General features: G+C 44.2%; 1 protein-coding gene across 6 annotated transcripts in view; it reads right to left on the bottom strand.

Annotated features, from left to right (window-relative positions):
* Positions 1 to 1,513: 1,513 nt before the first annotated feature.
* The window catches only part of Ubl7 (ubiquitin like 7), an 18,382-nt gene continuing 2,570 nt past the window's right edge, over positions 1,514 to 17,325 (bottom strand). For all 6 annotated transcript variants that reach the window (XM_021171613.2, XM_021171614.1, XM_021171620.2 and 3 more), the window contains 9 exons: positions 16,230 to 16,349; positions 11,719 to 11,801; positions 10,987 to 11,071; positions 10,547 to 10,604; positions 9,453 to 9,586; positions 9,188 to 9,237; positions 8,582 to 8,749; positions 7,923 to 8,045; positions 1,514 to 1,769 (listed from right to left, as the gene is read on the bottom strand). In XM_021171613.2, coding sequence (XP_021027272.1) covers positions 1,632 to 1,769; positions 7,923 to 8,045; positions 8,582 to 8,749; positions 9,188 to 9,237; positions 9,453 to 9,586; positions 10,547 to 10,604; positions 10,987 to 11,071; positions 11,719 to 11,801; positions 16,230 to 16,349 — 959 coding nt within the window. In that variant the 3' untranslated portion in view covers positions 1,514 to 1,631. The remainder of the gene's footprint in view (positions 1,770 to 7,922; positions 8,046 to 8,581; positions 8,750 to 9,187; positions 9,238 to 9,452; positions 9,587 to 10,546; positions 10,605 to 10,986; positions 11,072 to 11,718; positions 11,802 to 16,229; positions 16,350 to 17,325) is intronic.

Here is a 17,325-nt window from a genome sequence, read left to right as displayed (position 1 = left end):
CTGTTTGTTGAAAGAGTGAAAAGCACAATGACAAGGAAGGAGCCCTCAGCCCACGGAAAGCCCCGGGCTCGGTGGGGGCACTTATCAGGCTCAACATGGACTGTTTAAAATATGACCACAGGAAGCAAAGCCAATGTGCCAAGCCCATGGAGGAAAGACCTGACAAACAAGGGAAACTGTTCACTCAATTCTGGGAAGCTGTGTAACGGGTACCAAGAGTTGTTCCAGAAAGGGCAAAGACAAAGGTTCTGCAGCAGAAAGGGATGCATGAGCTCGGGAGCCTTGAGCGGAGTAAGAGAACCAAGAGAGGAGGCAAGCTCTAGGGAGTGCACAGGAGGGGCAGCATCAGCACCATCGGACCACCACTGGCCCTTGGCCTTTGCTTCTATCACAATACTTCTCAACATCAACTCAGGATCATGAAGGAAATGCAGAAACTTCAAAAATTACAATGGACTGCTGAGAGCATATCTGGAATAATGTCTTCTGAGTACCTCTCCTTAAGATTATTACTAACAGAAAGGTCATACAGACCAAAACGTGCTGGGGACCAAGATCAGGAGGGTAGTTCAAAGGGCCACATAGAATCACCAAGTAACTAAACTATAGGTGGAGAAATAGCACAGACCAGTTCCATGTGGCTCCTTGAGGTGAAAAGGATTATAGATACTTTCACAGGAAACCTTCTGTCCCAAGAGGAGACAAGCAGGGGCCACAAGGCCATGACTAGAGATGGTGTGAATGGAATGTCTACCAAAGCCAAAGTTGGGACAGACTTCTGAGCTTCTGCCTTCCACAACAGCTCCAAATGAGTCCAAGAACTATTGAAGGGATAGGCACTTTTCCCCCTAACAGATTTGAAGCACATGAAACCCACTTTGTCAACTTGGCCACGTGTGTGATGCTGCAGGCAGCACCTCAGATCCAGAGCAGACAGATAGCAGCAGCTGGGTTCTCCTCGGTATTAGAGTTCAGCTGTGTTTGTACTGCTGGTGCAAGTAGTATTTTTAACTGCTCTTGTCTTTATGCCTTTAGGACACAGGAAAGGGACACATTTCCTGGCACAGTTTGATTCCTGAATTACAGAACACACATCAAAGGATGTTTGGTGAGACACAGCCAGTGTAGGGACATGGAATCAGCTGATATATTCTCTCATGCCACATCCAGAATTCACCTGGTCACTTCCCAGACTTTCATCAGAGGTCATAGTCTCTTCTGGCCGTCTCTGTAACTCAGCAACTACCCTGAAGACTGGGTTGTAGCTCACTTCAGCCTCAGGCTCTAAGGCACCAAAATAGATGGGGGCTATTGCTAGGGACTTGTCTAAGATGAACATGGGTATTACACAGCATCCCCCATGACATTGGCCCCGAATCTCCTACTCAGGATCTAAACCACGTAAGGATCAACCTGAACCTTAACACCACAGCACCACAACCATACATCTTGCTTGCCAAGCTGCTCCCACCAGTTGAGATCAATAAGAAGGCCAAGCACTGGACACGGCAGGCAAGGGGAGCATCAGATATATTGGGGTGGGGTTGGGTGGGGAATCTAGAAGCAACTTCACAAGTGCTTCTTGCCAGGAACAGCCTCTGCAATTTGCTAGGTGTTCAGGTACAAGAAGTTCATGGGGCTCCTCCAGCAAAGATGAGTTCCAGGGCTGCTTGGATATCACCTCCAGTGGCCTGAAGGGCCCGGAGGCTCAGCTCGTCATCCTGGATGCCCATGTCACGCAACTGCTGCAGCTGAGGCTGCCACTGGCTCTGTGGAAAGACAGGTCAGGCAGAAGGATTAGCAAGGCTCCTGATGAACAGTCACAGACTTAAAAGGTTGTATTTTCAGGATAGAGAGGAAAAAAGAGAAGACACACAGCAAAGCTACTGATGTTCGGGACCATAGCATAGGGACGTCACAAAGACTGAAGATACACTTGAATGTGAAAAAAACAAATGAGCTTGTTGTTGCTGTTTTTATGTATATGAGCACACTGTAGCTGTCTTCAGACACACCAGAAGAGGGCATCAGATCCTATTATAGACGGTTGTGAGCCACCATGTGGTTGGTTGCTGGGAACTGAACTCAGGACTTCTGGAAGAGAAGCTGGTACTCTTAACCATCTCTCTAGCCAATGAAGTTTTTGTTGTTGTTGTTGTTTTGGTTTTTTGAGACAGGGTTTCTCTGTGTAGCCCCGGCTGTCCTGGAACTCACTCTGTAGACCAAGGTGGCCTCGAACTCAGAAATCCGCCTGCCTCTGCCTCCCAAGTGCTGGGATTAAAGGGGTGCACCACCACCGCCCAGCATGAAGTTTTATAGTAAAGAGAAAGTATAAATTATTCAATGTCTAAATTCCAAAAACTTATTAACACACACACACACACACAAGGAATACATACTTTGAGGTTAGCTTTGAGACAGGTGTGATGGTTCTCCCCTTGGGAGGTCAGTACAGGGAAGTTCTAATTCAAGCCCAGTGAGTCTTTTTAAAAAGAGAGAGAGTAACTGCAGATGCCAGGAAACTACTAAGAGGCCACTGGGAGGAAGCTGCCTTAAGAGAGGAATGAAGTAGAATGTAGGTACTATGAAAGCAGAGATGCGGGGCACTGGAATGGAAAGGTTTAAGCAAGGAAGAGGTAGGTGTTGTGATAGAAGAAACAAGGAGGGTAGCTACCCTACCCTAACACACCCAAAACAAAGGTGGTGTGAAAAGTCACAAGGAAACCTATTAAGTAAACCTTTCATGGTTTAGAGAAGCTGTTCCTAGAAGCTATAGATTATTAAACAAAACAGCAGTGCCAAGGGTGGGATACTTACTAAGGAGTTACTGGTTAAGGAGGTTCCAGAGCTCCACAAAGCAATACAGGTTCTTTCCATTCCTCTTGGTTGCCCACCAGAACTAGACAGTAAAACCTTATCGCTGAAGACAACACTTTGGTAGCACGAAACAGATACAACACTGGAACTAAGCTGGAAGATTCCCCTGCTAGATAGCTTTTTAATAATCCCAAAAGTTTCTATGCAGGCTACTGAAGGAGAAGGGTCTTACCCACCTGTGAACCCTCCACATGAAACCAGATAAGAAGCCCCACTTGCACATGGTGGCACTGCTATTACAGCTGTAAATAACTGTTCTATGATTGGCTTTGAGGCCTGCTCTACACAAGGGACTCTATATCTAAATATGACAAATCTGACCAAAAGCCCTAAGGGGAAGGGGACTGAATGATGTTGTCTAGAAAAATTGGCACTGCACTAAACTGCCTTCTAAATATTTGTTTATATACAGATACTATGTTCCTCTCAGCTTCAATCAGAGAAGCTTGTCTTTCCAGTAAATGGTGATGAATGAAGATTCATGACTGTACATGGTGCTTTAGTGCGCATCCCTAAAACAAGGCACTTACTCTATCCCTTCTAAACTTCAGAGAACATTTTGGAAGAAGTGGAAGTGAAAGCTCTGGACAAAGAGTTACAAAATGCTACTCTCTGAGCAAGACACAACCATTGCAATAATGAATTCACAGCAGATGTGGATGCCTACACTGACTGAGTCTTCCTAAAATGGCCCATGGGGACTGGGAAGATGGTTCAGTGGGTAAAAGTGCTTGCCTTGGGAACCAGAGGATCTGAGTCTGGAATCCACATAATGGTACATGATACACATACATACACATAATAATAAGTTAAATAATGTAAAAACAAAAGCAAAACAATGGGCCTGCTGATAGTCAGGATAGGTGGAGGAGGGGCTGGGGGCATCCTTCCTACTGAACTATTTACCACTGTTAGAGTCAAGGAGAGGGAGAGTCACTGCCTTCAGTCTTGTGTCCACGGGTGACCTCACCAGGCTCCAGTGGATAGCTCTGATCCAGTGCTTATACAGAAGGCCTGGTCAAACTAATGGGTACAAAACAAACCCAAAAGTCATCAGTCTGGGAGAGACCAGCCGTGTTGGGAAGGATTTGATAGGGATGAGGGGGATATTAAGAGGGTCAGAGGAGGGTAATCAAAATCAACTATATTCAAAACATGTATGAAACTGTCAAAGGGCAAAACCAACAAAAATAAGCTAAAGTTGTATTTTAGTTTTGTTTTGTTTATTTTTTATTGTATTTTCGTTTTGGTTTTACTTTTTATTTTGCTTTTGAATGTTTGATAGAGGATCTCATGCAGCCTAAGCTAGCCTCAAACTTACTATTATATAGTCGGGGATAGCCTTGAACTCCCAATTCCACCTTCTGAGTGTCATCACACCTAGCTTAAAAGTTGTGTTTACCATGAGGTGTAGTGGAAAGTGATCTTTCTATGTTAGTACACTGTGTTAAGTCAGAGTTTCTGCCACTGTGATAAAATACCATGATCAAACCTAACGGGAAGAAAAAGATTTATTTTACCTTATAGCTTTTAAGTACTGGCGGGTGCCATGCAAGAAGAGCTACAGTGGGCAAGTGAGCTCCCTAGAGCGATGACAAAGGCATGGAAAGGCTCTGGAAATGCATGGCCCAGAGACTTCTCCCAGGATTCCTTGCTACTGATGTGCTTGCTTTCTCATGTTTGTCATTGCCATGCTCCTATTCATCTGGCTTGGTGTGAGTGGACACTGAGAGACCCTCACTTGCCTATGGCCTGGTGTGATTACTTCCTGGGTGATAGCCCACTCTGTTGAGCAAGTCTCCTGCACATCAACATGAAGATGAAAGAAGTTCTTGAGATAATGCTGTTTAGATGAATTAATGCTTTTAAAAACAGGCTTGGGACAAGTTAATGATAAAAGAAAGCATTCACTCCAGGCTGGGCCTGCCTTCCTTGGTCTTGTGATCTAGGGATGTGGGAACAGGTTTCGGTGTGTACCATGAAATAGAAAGATTATGAGTAAAGAATAAACAATTCTAAGTGTAAGTGCAGAGAACAGATGATTAGCCAGTCTAGCTGATCAAGACTTCAAAAATAAGACGTAAGATAGCTGTCCTGCTCCTTCGTAAGTACAGATCGCTGTCAATCAAGCACAGGGGAACCTGCTACTACAGACTTGGCCTGCTTAAACTCTGTTAATCTAGGACAAAAGAATTAATGCTTCCGAGTTACAATGAACTTGTAGATAGAAAAATAGATGAGGGGGCTGGAGAGATGGCTTAACAGTTAAGAGCACTGACTGCTCTTCCAGAGGTCCTGAGTTCAATTCCCAGCAACCACATGGCGGCTCACAACCATCTGTAATGGGATCCGATGCCCTCTTCTGGTGTGTCTGAAGACAGTGACAGTGTACTATATTCATGAAGTAAATAAATCTTAAAAAAAAAAAAAGACAAGAATTATTTCGTTAAAGTTGCAAAAAAGGAATACATAATCAATAATCCTGTTGCAATTTCCTTTTGTGTCATGATTTTATTGTTTTTGAAGAATATGTTTTTGTGGTGATTATTTTTAGATAATGTGTAACTTGTGGCTATGAGGCAATTTTCTTACATAGAAAAACTTTGTCTTAAGAGGTATAAAAAAGGCTAAGAGAAAAAAAAATGCTGGAGTCTGCCTTTGCTTCAATCTCTCTCTCTCTCTCTGTCTGTCTCTGTCTCTCTCTGTGTTTGTCTCTCTCTTGTGTGTGTATGATTTTCCCCTTTCCTTTTTTCTCTTATCGCTGGCTGTCATAGGTAGCAGCCCCTGTCAGCTGCTATCAGGACTGATCCCCGTCAACCCCTCTTAATGCTGACCTCCATCAGCTGCTTTCATCACTGACCTCAATTGCCACCACCACACCTCACTGCCTGACTCAGTTTACCCTGTGGTGTTCAAAGATAGCCTCTGACAAAGTTCATCACTGAGGAGACCCAGGGCAGGAACTCAAGCAACGTAGGAAGCTGGAGACAGGAGCCGATGCAGTCCATGGAGATATGCTACTCACTGCTTTGTTTCTTATGACCTGCTCAGCCTGCTTTCTTATAGAACCCAGGACCACCAGCCCAGGAGTAGAACAGCCCACACAGGCAAGGTTTTCCTACTTCAATCATAAGAAAATGCCAAATAGACTTGCCCACGGACCCATTTTATGGAAGGAATTTCTCAATTGAGACTCCCTCCTTGCTTATGACTCTACCTTGTGTCAAATTGACATAAACATAAAAATGCATAATTTTTTAAAAAGAGTTTTGCTATATAGCACGTGTTATCCACCAACTCATAACATTCCTATGTCAACCTGGTAAGTGCTGAAATCACAGAGTACCAAGATACCCTACTACAAAAACTTTTTAGCAAGCATATAATAATAATTCTAGCCCTTGGTTGACTGTTTACAATCTTCTGCCATTACAAATAATGCTGCCGTGACTCTCGGTGCCGTGAAGCTTCCATTGTCTATATACACAAACACTTCTGGGACAATTTCCGAGAAGTGGACTCCTAGGAGTCCTGCACGTGTAAGAGCCTGTTCTGAGAACAGTCTAGTCACACTTTCCTGCTTTCCTAGGAAGTGCTGGGGCTTACATTTCTCTTTTCAGGAAGATGTGCCACTTGTCTGATAGGGTTACAACTGTCTGATAGGGTTACAAAGCTGTAAGACTTTGCTTAGGCTTTGCTACTGATTTTTTTTTTTTAAGCTGTGGTTTTCCAGGAATAAATTTTCACTTTGTCAAACTCAAAATTTAGAACGACGGTATATAATGGCTCCTAGACTCTGAATTTCAGCCATGAGAAGCATTCTCTGATGTAAAGATTCAAAGAAATTTACCCGCATTTTCTTCTAGTACCTCATAATTTCATTACTGTCTGCCTCTTCACAGAAAGGAAATGTACAACTTACGGAAAACTTTATATATGAAGAGAAGGTGGTGGGAAGACAAACAGATATAGGCAGGGGTAAGGCTGTGGAAGGCAGAGACATACACACATCATCTCAACTTTGTTTCACACCAGGCAGAGGCAGTGAAAGCCTGGAGCCTTGGAGCCTAGTGAACAGGCATCGCGCTGGAGATAAACACAAGCTGTCCATCTCAGCAATGCGCACCACATACAATAGTGAAAATCAAAAAGGTCTGTCCCCCCCCCCCGCCTTTTAATGAAAGTTTTTACTATTTCATAGCTGTGGGACACAAACAAACTCAGACTGATGTGTCCTTTGCAGATTCACTGTGAGTAAGAACATCAGGCATAAAGCGAACAGCTCACTCGACAGTGTGAGATACAATGCTGAGACGCTGACTCTCCATGCAGCTGACCCCTTTCTACTTAAAGCTTCTCAAGAACTACCAAGAACTACCAGATAAATCTAACCTCCTTGGACCACATTCAAGGCCCCTTCTACCTGGGCTTTACCCTCTTTCTCTGATCCCATCTCAGGATGCTCTACGACATGACACTGCATGCTAGCCATATAGTTTTGAGTATATCACATATACCTACCTATATACACCTGTTCCATCAGGCAGTTGTCTCTTCCCCATCACAAAACCCTTCTACTACCTGGCTTACCAAACTGACCTCTACCAATCAGCTTAAACCTCTCTCAGTTCAGATTGGCTTAGGCTCTTACCCTAAGCAGCTAAGCTTCTAACCAAGATGCTCCTCAAATGTGTGCCTACATTGTGTGCTAGCATGGCAGGGGCAAAGGACCTGCTCTTCTTGAGGTTCTAGCAGTTCAACCCAGCCCTATGTATGTGCTTACTGCTCAGTCAATGCTCAATGAATGAATGAATGAATGAATGATTAACTAAAACTTCCTTATGACCACAGGAGTCAGGCTACAGTTGCTCAGGCAAGAATGGGAAGCCACAAGAACAATATGCCCTTTCTGGGAAGGCTCACCTGTCAAACTACCATACATTTGCCCTTGGTGTTCCTAGAGGGAAGGCCTCCAGCCTCCTGTGTGCAGAAAAAGGCTCAGCATGCCAAACTCAGCATGAAAACCTGGAGGTGGGGAGACTCACCTGAAGGCTGGGCTGCCCAGAGGCCTGCAGGGCATGCTGGAGAGCTTGGCTAAAAAGATCGTTGGTGATGGGTGTCCCTGACTGGACACCAGAGGACATTGGCGAGGTGCCTGAAGAATGGCCCTAGATTCAAAGAAATAGTCAGCGTTGCCCAGAGCTGCCTCAGTTTCACAGCAGACAGTCACAGGACCCCACACTACTCCTGGGGTACCTGACTCCTGCTTTCCAACAGAGGCCTGTTAGGTAACTACACTGTATTATGGAGAACCTAAATGTAATTTATGTGGGCAGAAAAGGTCCCATTCTCTTTCACTGCAGAGAAAAGGACTGTGAGGCCCCAGGCTCAGCCTAGAAGCCCAGTACTGAGAGAGGTAGCTTCGGAGAGGAGCAAGTCATCACTAAGAATCTTACTAGCTGTATCCAGTCCCTATTGGAGGGACGAGGGGCACTCAGCCTGTGCTAAAAGGGGACTTCTGAGCCCTTAAAGGCAAGTAAGTCAAAAGGGGAGTCACCTGAACCTCAGGTGAGAAATTCCTACCAGGGCCCCATGGTTTAGTGCAAAGAGATCTACCACCAGGGTGCTAGGCAATCATATCTACTCCAGGGGAGTTCCACTCTTGGCAGCCTGGCCTACTGGTGCCACCCCTCTCTCTCCATACCTGGGTGCCAGGAGTTGGTGTATGAGAACTGCTCTCTGGAGTACTGGCCAGGGCCAGGGCAGTGGCCAGCTCACTCTGGGTGATGGGACGGGGCCCTGCAGCTCCACTGTATCCCAGGGAGGCAGGGCGGGAGCTGGGTGTGCTGCTAGAGGGCGTGGACCGAGTACTCTGGAAAAAGAGAGGCATCCACAATTAGGATAAAAGAACCACACCCCACATCCCACACCCCAGTTCCCAGGAAGACTTCCTAAGGTTCCACCTTTCTTTTTTTTTTTTTTAATATTTATTTATTTTTATGTGTACAACTGTACTATAGCTGTCTTCAGACACACACCAGAAGAGGGCATCAAATCCCATTTCAGATGATTGTGAGCCACCATGTGGGTGCTGGGAATTAACTCAGGACCTCTGGGAGAGCAGTCAGTGCTCTTAATCACTGAGCCATCTCTCCAGTCCAGACCCCACCTTTCTAAAGGAATACTATAACATGGCCTTGGTCCCCAAAGGTCCCCGTGACCAATTCCCAGGCTTGGGAATAGCAGGTACTAAGGAGAAGCTAGTTCCTAGGACCATCTTCCTCAAGGGGCAGGCTGCCATGGCACTCACTGGGTGAAAGTCGTCCTCGTCATCTGAGAGCCTGTCAAACAGGAAGCCACCTGGAGGAGAGTGAACAGATTCCAGGAGGAAGAACAGAAAAGCACCGGCGCAGCTCCAGATCTCAGCTCAAGTTATGCTCCAAATTCCTATCTCATCTCTCCCCTCGGAAAATTACAGGACAGATGCTCTTCCTGACTCATGCCCTATGCCAACACTATACATAGCTGCGAGTAAAGCCAATCCCTGAGCTACGACCAGCTCCTGAGGGCCTCACCTGGCATATCTCGGTAAGAGCTGGAGGGCATGCTTCGGGAAGAGGAGTCAGCTCCTGGCATTGGGGTGCTGCCTGCTACGGAGTGCAGAACCAGGATGATGGCATTGACTAGGGCTGGGTGGGCAGGCACCAATCTAGAAGAGGGGTAGAAAAGACAGACTAAGGAAAAGACACCCTTGTCCATGACAGTATGGGTGGCCAGTAGAGCAGAGTACCCCAGGCTGCCCTTATGCCCTTAGTTTTTAGCCCAAGGTCATTTTGTTTTAGTTTGGGTTTTGGCTTTGAGGTAGGGCCTCACTGGGTATCTCTGGCTGGCTGTTACCCTAGAGAACTTGCTCTCTAGGCCAAGCTAGTCTCAGATTTACTGATTGCCTCTGCCACCGGAGTTCTGGGATCACAGGAGTGTGGCCCCACATTTAGCCCACTCTTCAGCGTCTTTTGCCAGGAAGTTCTGTCATCTTGATGATCTGACCTTAGAAGGGTCAGAAAGGCTCAGTTTTTAAGATCCACTGAAAACCTATCACACAGATAAAAAAGCAAAACTATAGGCAAGGCATAATGGAATATAGGAACATACAGCCTGGTAGGCTCAAGGTTCAGAACTGGGTCCAGACACTACCTCTTATATAATGGGCAGCCTCTGAGGACTCCTTTCTCTTCCTAAAGCAGTTAACGTCTTCATTTGTAAAAAAACAAGGGGACAGAGCCACTACTGTCATTACAGCTCTAACATTTTATGCCCTATATACCTATGTCTACTTCACCGAGCTTAAAATCCCTGACATTTACTAAGTGAAATCAACCTAGCACACAAAGCATGCACCCTTGCGCTGTCTCTCTCTCTCTCTCTCTCTCTCTCTCTCTCTCTCTCTCTCTCTCCACACTGCTTCATTGTGCCACACTTCACATGCTCCCACCCCTGGGCTTTTCTATTCCTTAAGCAGCCCTTGCCGCTTCTTACATCTTGACACATTTAGAAAGCAGACCTGGTGAGAGACTGAACTGGCCTCCAAAAAAAGATCCCAGGGCAACAACCAGGTTTCTAGCCTGACCATGTGAGGAATGGCACGCTATAAAATGATGGCTACACTTACGTGTCTAGCATGTTGGGATCAGCAAAGACAGAGAAGAGGTCCTTATCCTGGAGAACCCCTGGAAGAGACCAAGATTTCTCTTAGACAGTGGAACGCTGGCAAGATCCCGGAAGAAGCAGCAGCAGCATTAAATCTCAAAGCAAGCAACTCAACTGGATCCCAAACCAGCCCTCCTGAGAAGAGCAGAAACAAGGTCATGGGTATCTTGTTCCAGTGGGAATGCTCCCTCCTCCCCATGTTTTCCTGCATTTAGGCCACACAGAGTTGCCACGAAGGAGGACTGAGAGCCATTAGGGGGTAGGTGTGTGGAATGTACCTTGACTACTCTCCCTCACCCCTCAATAGCAGTGCCTCTTCAAAGCATGGTCACAGCCCTTTTTTGCTCCTGTTTTCTCCTTTTCCAAAACCTCATATTTCTTCAAATCTTTTCTTGTACTTACCTAGAGCAATGGGGTCACTGCTGAGGCCTGGAGTGGCCACAATGATCTGATCCAGAGATTCTTTATTGCTGAGCATCTTAAAGACCTGCAGGAGAAACAAGGATGGCTTAGCACACCAGCTAACACTATACATTCATCACACACCCACACTTTCTTGACTTCCTCCATTTGAGTGCTTATATAGGAGGGTTGTATACAGACCACCACAATAGAACAGTCTCTGTGGTTCACTCTCACCATCCCTATTTGTAATATTTCTAAAACAAAATGCTCTCTTCACAGCCCAATAACAATTCCTCCAGCTCCCCGAAGGCCCTTCCAATCTCCATACAATGACTGCTTCACATTTGTATACATTAGGAAGGAAGTTCACAGCTGTATTAATTCTCCATTTTTCCATTGGGGAAATCCATGCTTAAGAGGTGATAGGCAGTTCACCAAAAGTCAAGGATCTAGTCCCATTAGAAAAGGTGTGTAGACTCTGTAGCTGTAACCACAGTTGGTCCGTAAGGCCAGTCTGAGGAGAGGGTGTATAATTATCATCATAGGGAATCTACAACCAATGCTTGACTGAGACAGGCTCTTTGGGGAAAGATAGGAGTCTATTGAGGCCCACAGACATGGCAAAAATTCCCAGAGGTACTCTTGGTTGCTGTGGCAATGTACTGTCAGTTCCTATGCTAAACAACAACCAGTGTTCACATTACTCCTACAGTCTTAGCTCAAACTCACCGCCTCTCTGTAGGAAGAGCTGCTGTGCAGGGCAGTGTGCAGGACCCGGAACTCTCTCAGGGCAGCTACTTTGTCCACAGGTTCTGGAGAACAGGACACTTAGTTATCTTACAACCCAGGCTCTATCTATCATTACCATAACTGTAGGCAAATCACTTCAGCATCTGTCCAGGTACAACTTGGTCTACAGAGTCCCTTCCCTCATCACCCTCTAAGAATGTAAGCACCACCTCAAACAAACAAACAAAAAGTACCCCAACATTTGTGTCACAAACTTGAAATTTACACGCTCAATGAATTCTCTTCAGTAGGTAAAACAAAGTTCCAACAGAGGGGGATCTTGTCACATGAAAGAGGTTCTTCTGATCAACAACCCACTGCAGAAATTCTAGACTTCTTACATTTGAAAAGAAAGAATATATAATCAAGTCAGTGGCCTCTTATGTAGAAACTTAAAATAAGTGTACGCCAAGGCATCTTAACGATATAACACTATGCTGACACAATATGGTAAGAGAAAGAAATAGAACACAAAGTTGGATGTGCATTCTCTGGTAAAACTATGCAAAATATGTCAGTCTGCATATGGTCCAAGGCTGGAAGGAGCAAGATAAAGAATAACATGTTCTTAGAGGGACAGGCCCATGGGTAATTCTTTCTTTGTTATTTTCTTTTGAATTTTTATAATACTTTTTAGACTCCTTTACTTTTCTATCTTTTAATTATTATTTTACATAATAATTATTTTACATAATTTCTCTGCATGCCTGTGTGCCACATGAGCTCCTGACCACCAGATGTCCTAGAACTGGAGGTACAGTTTGTTGTGAGCTACATGTGGGTGCTGGGAACTGAACCACAGGGCTCTGGAAGAGCAGAAAGTGATATTAACCTTTGAATCATCTCTGCAGCTCCAGTAATATTTTTTGATGCATAAAAAGACAGACAAACTGGGCTAGGGGAAACCTGTGCCTAACAATCCGGTAAGCCCTGCATCTGATCCTAAGCACCACTAATAGACAAATAAGTAAATAGCAAAGCACAATAAAAAAAAAGAATCCCAGTATGGACTAAGGAAGTGCAAGGCACGTGAAAGCTCTGAATAAACTTTCACCATGTGCCAAATAGCAACTTCTCTTAGGATTTTTGGACACTGTATTCTACATGCAGGGGTCTAAACTGCATTTGCTTACCTGACTATCAGCACCTATTTTATAGGGGAGGAAATCTGGGAAGGGGATAGGAACAAGTAGGAAGTTCATCCTGGGCCACGCTTCAGCGCTATCCTCAGGGTAATCTAGGTCATAGCATCCAACTCTATACACTGCTCTCAAAGCAACGTGAGCTCTATGCCCGGAGGTCAGCGCAGCAACCATGTCATCATGACCATGAGGGCTGGCTCCTTTGAAAATAGATACCACAAGTAAATTACCTAACCAAGCATTTATTTTGAATCTTGCTTTGGGCAAGTCACAAGAAAGACAAATCACACGCACACACACCCATTATAACAAGCACACAATTATAAAATACCATATTGAGGCCCTGGGCAGAGATACGGATGCCTGTAAGAACATCCCAGGAAAGAATCACAGTAATACTTAGGGAAGTAAGGTCAAGGAATTTGAAACCTCTGAACTGGGGCTGGAGAGATGGCTCAGTGATTAAGAGCACTGACCTCTTCCAGAGGTCTTGAGTTCAACTCCCAGCAACCACATGGTGGCTCACATGGGATTCAATGCCCTCTTCTGGTGTGTTTGAATATCTGAAGAGAGTAACAGTATGCTCACATAAAATAAATAAATCTTTAAAAAAAAAAAAAAAGAAAAGAAAAAGCTCTGAACAAAATTTTATCATGTGACAAATAGCAACTTCACTTTTGATTTCTGGACACTGTATTCAACATACAGGAAGTCAAGCAGTGTTCTAAGCTAAATTTGGTTAACTGACTAGGTATCAATATGAGTTGATGAGTTGGTCTAGACCATCCAAGAGGGGAAATTAAGGCAAAGTAAATGTTATTGGAAGAAGGTCTTCAAAGCCTATGTAAAAATACATAGGAAGGCATGATAGAATTGAGGAGGCAGTGCTGTGAAGAAACATCAAATGGCTTTCTGTGGCCGGAGACCAGGGTAATATCTCTGCTCAAATTGAAAGCTAAAGTAAGATCCTTGGCTCAGAGTATGGTTCAGTAGTAGAATGTTTGATCTTAGCACTGCTAATAAATAAATAAACAAACATATACATACATAAAAAAGTTAAGCTGAGTATGGTAGCATATACTTCTAATCCTAGTTTCTAGAAGGAAAGAAAAGAGTACAAGTTCTAGGCTATAAAAACGAGGCCCTGGCATGAATGCATGCATACACACACACACACACACACACACACACACACACACACACTCATAAAACCTGCAGTGGAGACCGCCACAGTAAACCAGTCAGAAGAAGAGAGGCTAGCAGATTCTCCTCCTACAGAAATGTACCAACTCTAGGGTGGGGCTACTGTTTGCTTCATCCCTGCTGTTTGGGACCGAATCTTACTATTTAAACCAGGCTGGCTTTCAGTGAGTAACCTCCTTCCTTGGCCTGTTATTGTAGGACTACGAAAGTGTATCATCAAATCCACCTCCTTTTAGAAGAATACTACAGGAGAAAATATCTAAAGTACTATTATTTTAAAACTTTCTTTTCAGAACTAAATTTACATTCACCTCCCAATAAAAATTCCATTTGTTTCTAAAATAAACCTGCAGATGACACAGGGAGAAAAAGGCTCTAAATGTCCTAAGGCACAAGCTGCTAAGAGTGTTGGGTGTCGCTGTAACACCCTTTGGGAAAGAAAGGCAGGCAGGCCAAAGGAAAACACAAGCCCAGAATAGTCTGGGTTTATATCCTAGTCCTAACATTCATTTTAATTAGGTGACCTGGAACAAATATTCCTCTGATCTTATTCTTATCTATAAAGTGCTGGAGTGTTATTTAGCTACCATGTGCTGATTATGTAACATACTGACGGAGGGAAAAACAAACAAAACCAGCTTACAGAAACCACAATCATTCATTTTCTTCAGTCAATGTCCTCTAGTGGAAGAGCAGAGAGACAGACCTGACCTGAGCAAGCTAGGTTCAAGGTTCAGGACATAGAGAAGAATACATACCACGAGAACTCTAGGGCAGCTCGATCAGAGGATATTAGAAAAGCAGAGGATCTGGGCTTGCATGGATGATTCTATGGAAACATTTTTGCTCTGGGGTCAGTTTTATTCTTAGGCTTTTAATAGCCCTACTCAAGAGAAAAGGCAAACCCGAGAGAGGTAAAAGCTCTACGTAGAAGAGGAACAGTCCCGCTCATCAGCAGGGGAGGGGTGTGTGATCTCTTGTGTGTCTGGACAATGAATGGGCTTTGTCTCTGTTCAGAAATGGCAAGGATATTATTTTCCACTTGATCCATGATGTCTCAGGACGTCCTTGACTCATCATGGTGAACCCTATAAACAGTGGGGCTCCAAAGTCTGGCTGTGAGCATCACCTAATCCTAGGATGCCAGGCTGCTCTCCTCTCTCACTTCCCATATGGATACAAAAGATGTTTTTGCTCTGTTTAGAATTGAAAAGATAACGTTCAAATTGATAACCACAAGCCGGGCATGGTGGCACGCACCTTTAATCCCAGCACTCGGAAGGCAGAGGCAGGCAGATTTCTGAGTTTGAGGCCAGCCTGGTCTACAAAGTGAGTTCCAGGACAGCCAGGGCTATACAGAGAAACCCTGTCTCGAAAAACCAAAAAAAAAAAAAAAAAAAAAGATAACCACTCATAACAGACACAGACAAATAAAAATATGTCAAACTGCTAGTTTAACAAAGCTGACCTCTTTTACATAGCCTAGCTTTATACATGGAGACATGTTTAAAACACAAACACAAAATCTAAATTGTAAATTCCAAGAGCAACTTCCATTAATAAACTAAAAGGGCTTTAGGTTTTGTAGTTTCTCCAAGAGCTACTTGAATGCTAGTGGAATATTTCTGGAGGTAAGTTATGAGCTCAGCAGGCGGGGTTAGCTTACTGAACAAATCACCACCTGAGGGAATTTGTGGGAAGAGTTGCTTAACCAAAAACAAACTGTCGCACTACAAAAACAAAGTAAGTTCCTGGCTTTTGCCTAATGAACAGAGCAACGATAATAAAAGAATGTAAAGTTTACTGAAAAATCAACTGTTGATCTAAAGAGTTTAAATAGATCCATACACACTACATGGTTAGAAAACAATGGTTAATGAACTTATTAAGTTAAAAAAAAAAAATATATATATATATTATTAGTGGTGTTAACAGTAACAACATCACATCTTAATTTACCAATGGGGATCTAATCCAATAAGGATAAAGATAGCACCTATCACCACTTTGGTAATCACCAGGACTGTATCTCAGGAACACACAAGCTCTTCCCTTGGAGATACTAGAAAGTTCTGCCCATCTAACTGAGGACAAACTCTCCCTTACCAGGTTTCTGATCAGGCTCAGGCCAAGATTTTCGGAGAACATGAACTGTGGACCCAGGCTGAATACCATAGAAGTCAAGGGTCTGGTCATCTTTTAGCTTCCGGCCACAGTAGATCAAATCTACAAAGAAATCACACAAACAAACAAAAAACCTGCCTATTCATATTTTGTTTCTCAAAGCAACTTGGTTTCTCTCCCCTGAGCATCTTATTTTCATTAGACAGCACTCAGGAGACAGGAAGCAACCCACCAGGTAAACAACACTCACTCTGCAAGCATCACGACCTAAGTTCAAGTCCCCAGCTCCCACATAAAAAGCCAGGCATGGCTGCACATGCCTGTAATACCAGTGGCTAAAGGCAGAGAGCAAGCTGACACCAAGAACTTGCAGTCTAACCCAAACTGGAAGAAGCTTCAGGCTCAGTGCCAAGGAAATAAAGTGGATGAGATGGGGGGATACCCGACATCCTGTTCTGGTCTCTTCACATGCATGCACGAGTGCATGCTTCTGTACATGCACATGCATGCATCACATACATACAAAAAAAAAGACTCCCAGGTGCAGTGGCACATATCTATAATCCCAGATATTTGAGGCCAGCCTGAGCAATTTATTAAGACCTTGCTTTAAAAAAGTCATATAAATAGGCTTTGGATACAGCTCAGTAGCAGACTAGTTCCCTACCATATACAAGACCCTGGATTTAATCGTCAGCACCTATGTGTGTTGGGGACATTAAGAAATACATTTTGCCAGGCGTGGTGGTGCACGCCTTTGATCCCAGCACTCGGGAGGCAGAGGCAGGTGGATTTCTGAGTTCAAGGCCAGCCTGGTCTACAAACAAAACCCCAACATTTTAAACAACTTTATCAAGTACAAATGCTTATTTAAGAAGTATATCCACAGTACACCTCTAAAGCTCAACCCTGTAGAGAGTAGTCATTCCAAATAAATGTGAAAAATATAACATCAAAAAGGATGGAGCTGCCGGGCAATGGTGGCACATGTCTGTAATTCCAGCACTTGGGATGTAGAGGCAGGCGGATTTCTGAGTTCGAGGCCAGCCTGGACAGAGTAAGTTCCAGGACAGCCAGG

Source organism: Mus caroli, chromosome 9, assembly GCF_900094665.2.
Source record: "Mus caroli chromosome 9, CAROLI_EIJ_v1.1, whole genome shotgun sequence".
NCBI classification, from domain to species: domain Eukaryota; kingdom Metazoa; phylum Chordata; class Mammalia; order Rodentia; family Muridae; genus Mus; species Mus caroli.
Note: the sequence above shows the minus strand (reverse complement) of the source record. Positions and strands in the feature narration are given on the sequence as shown.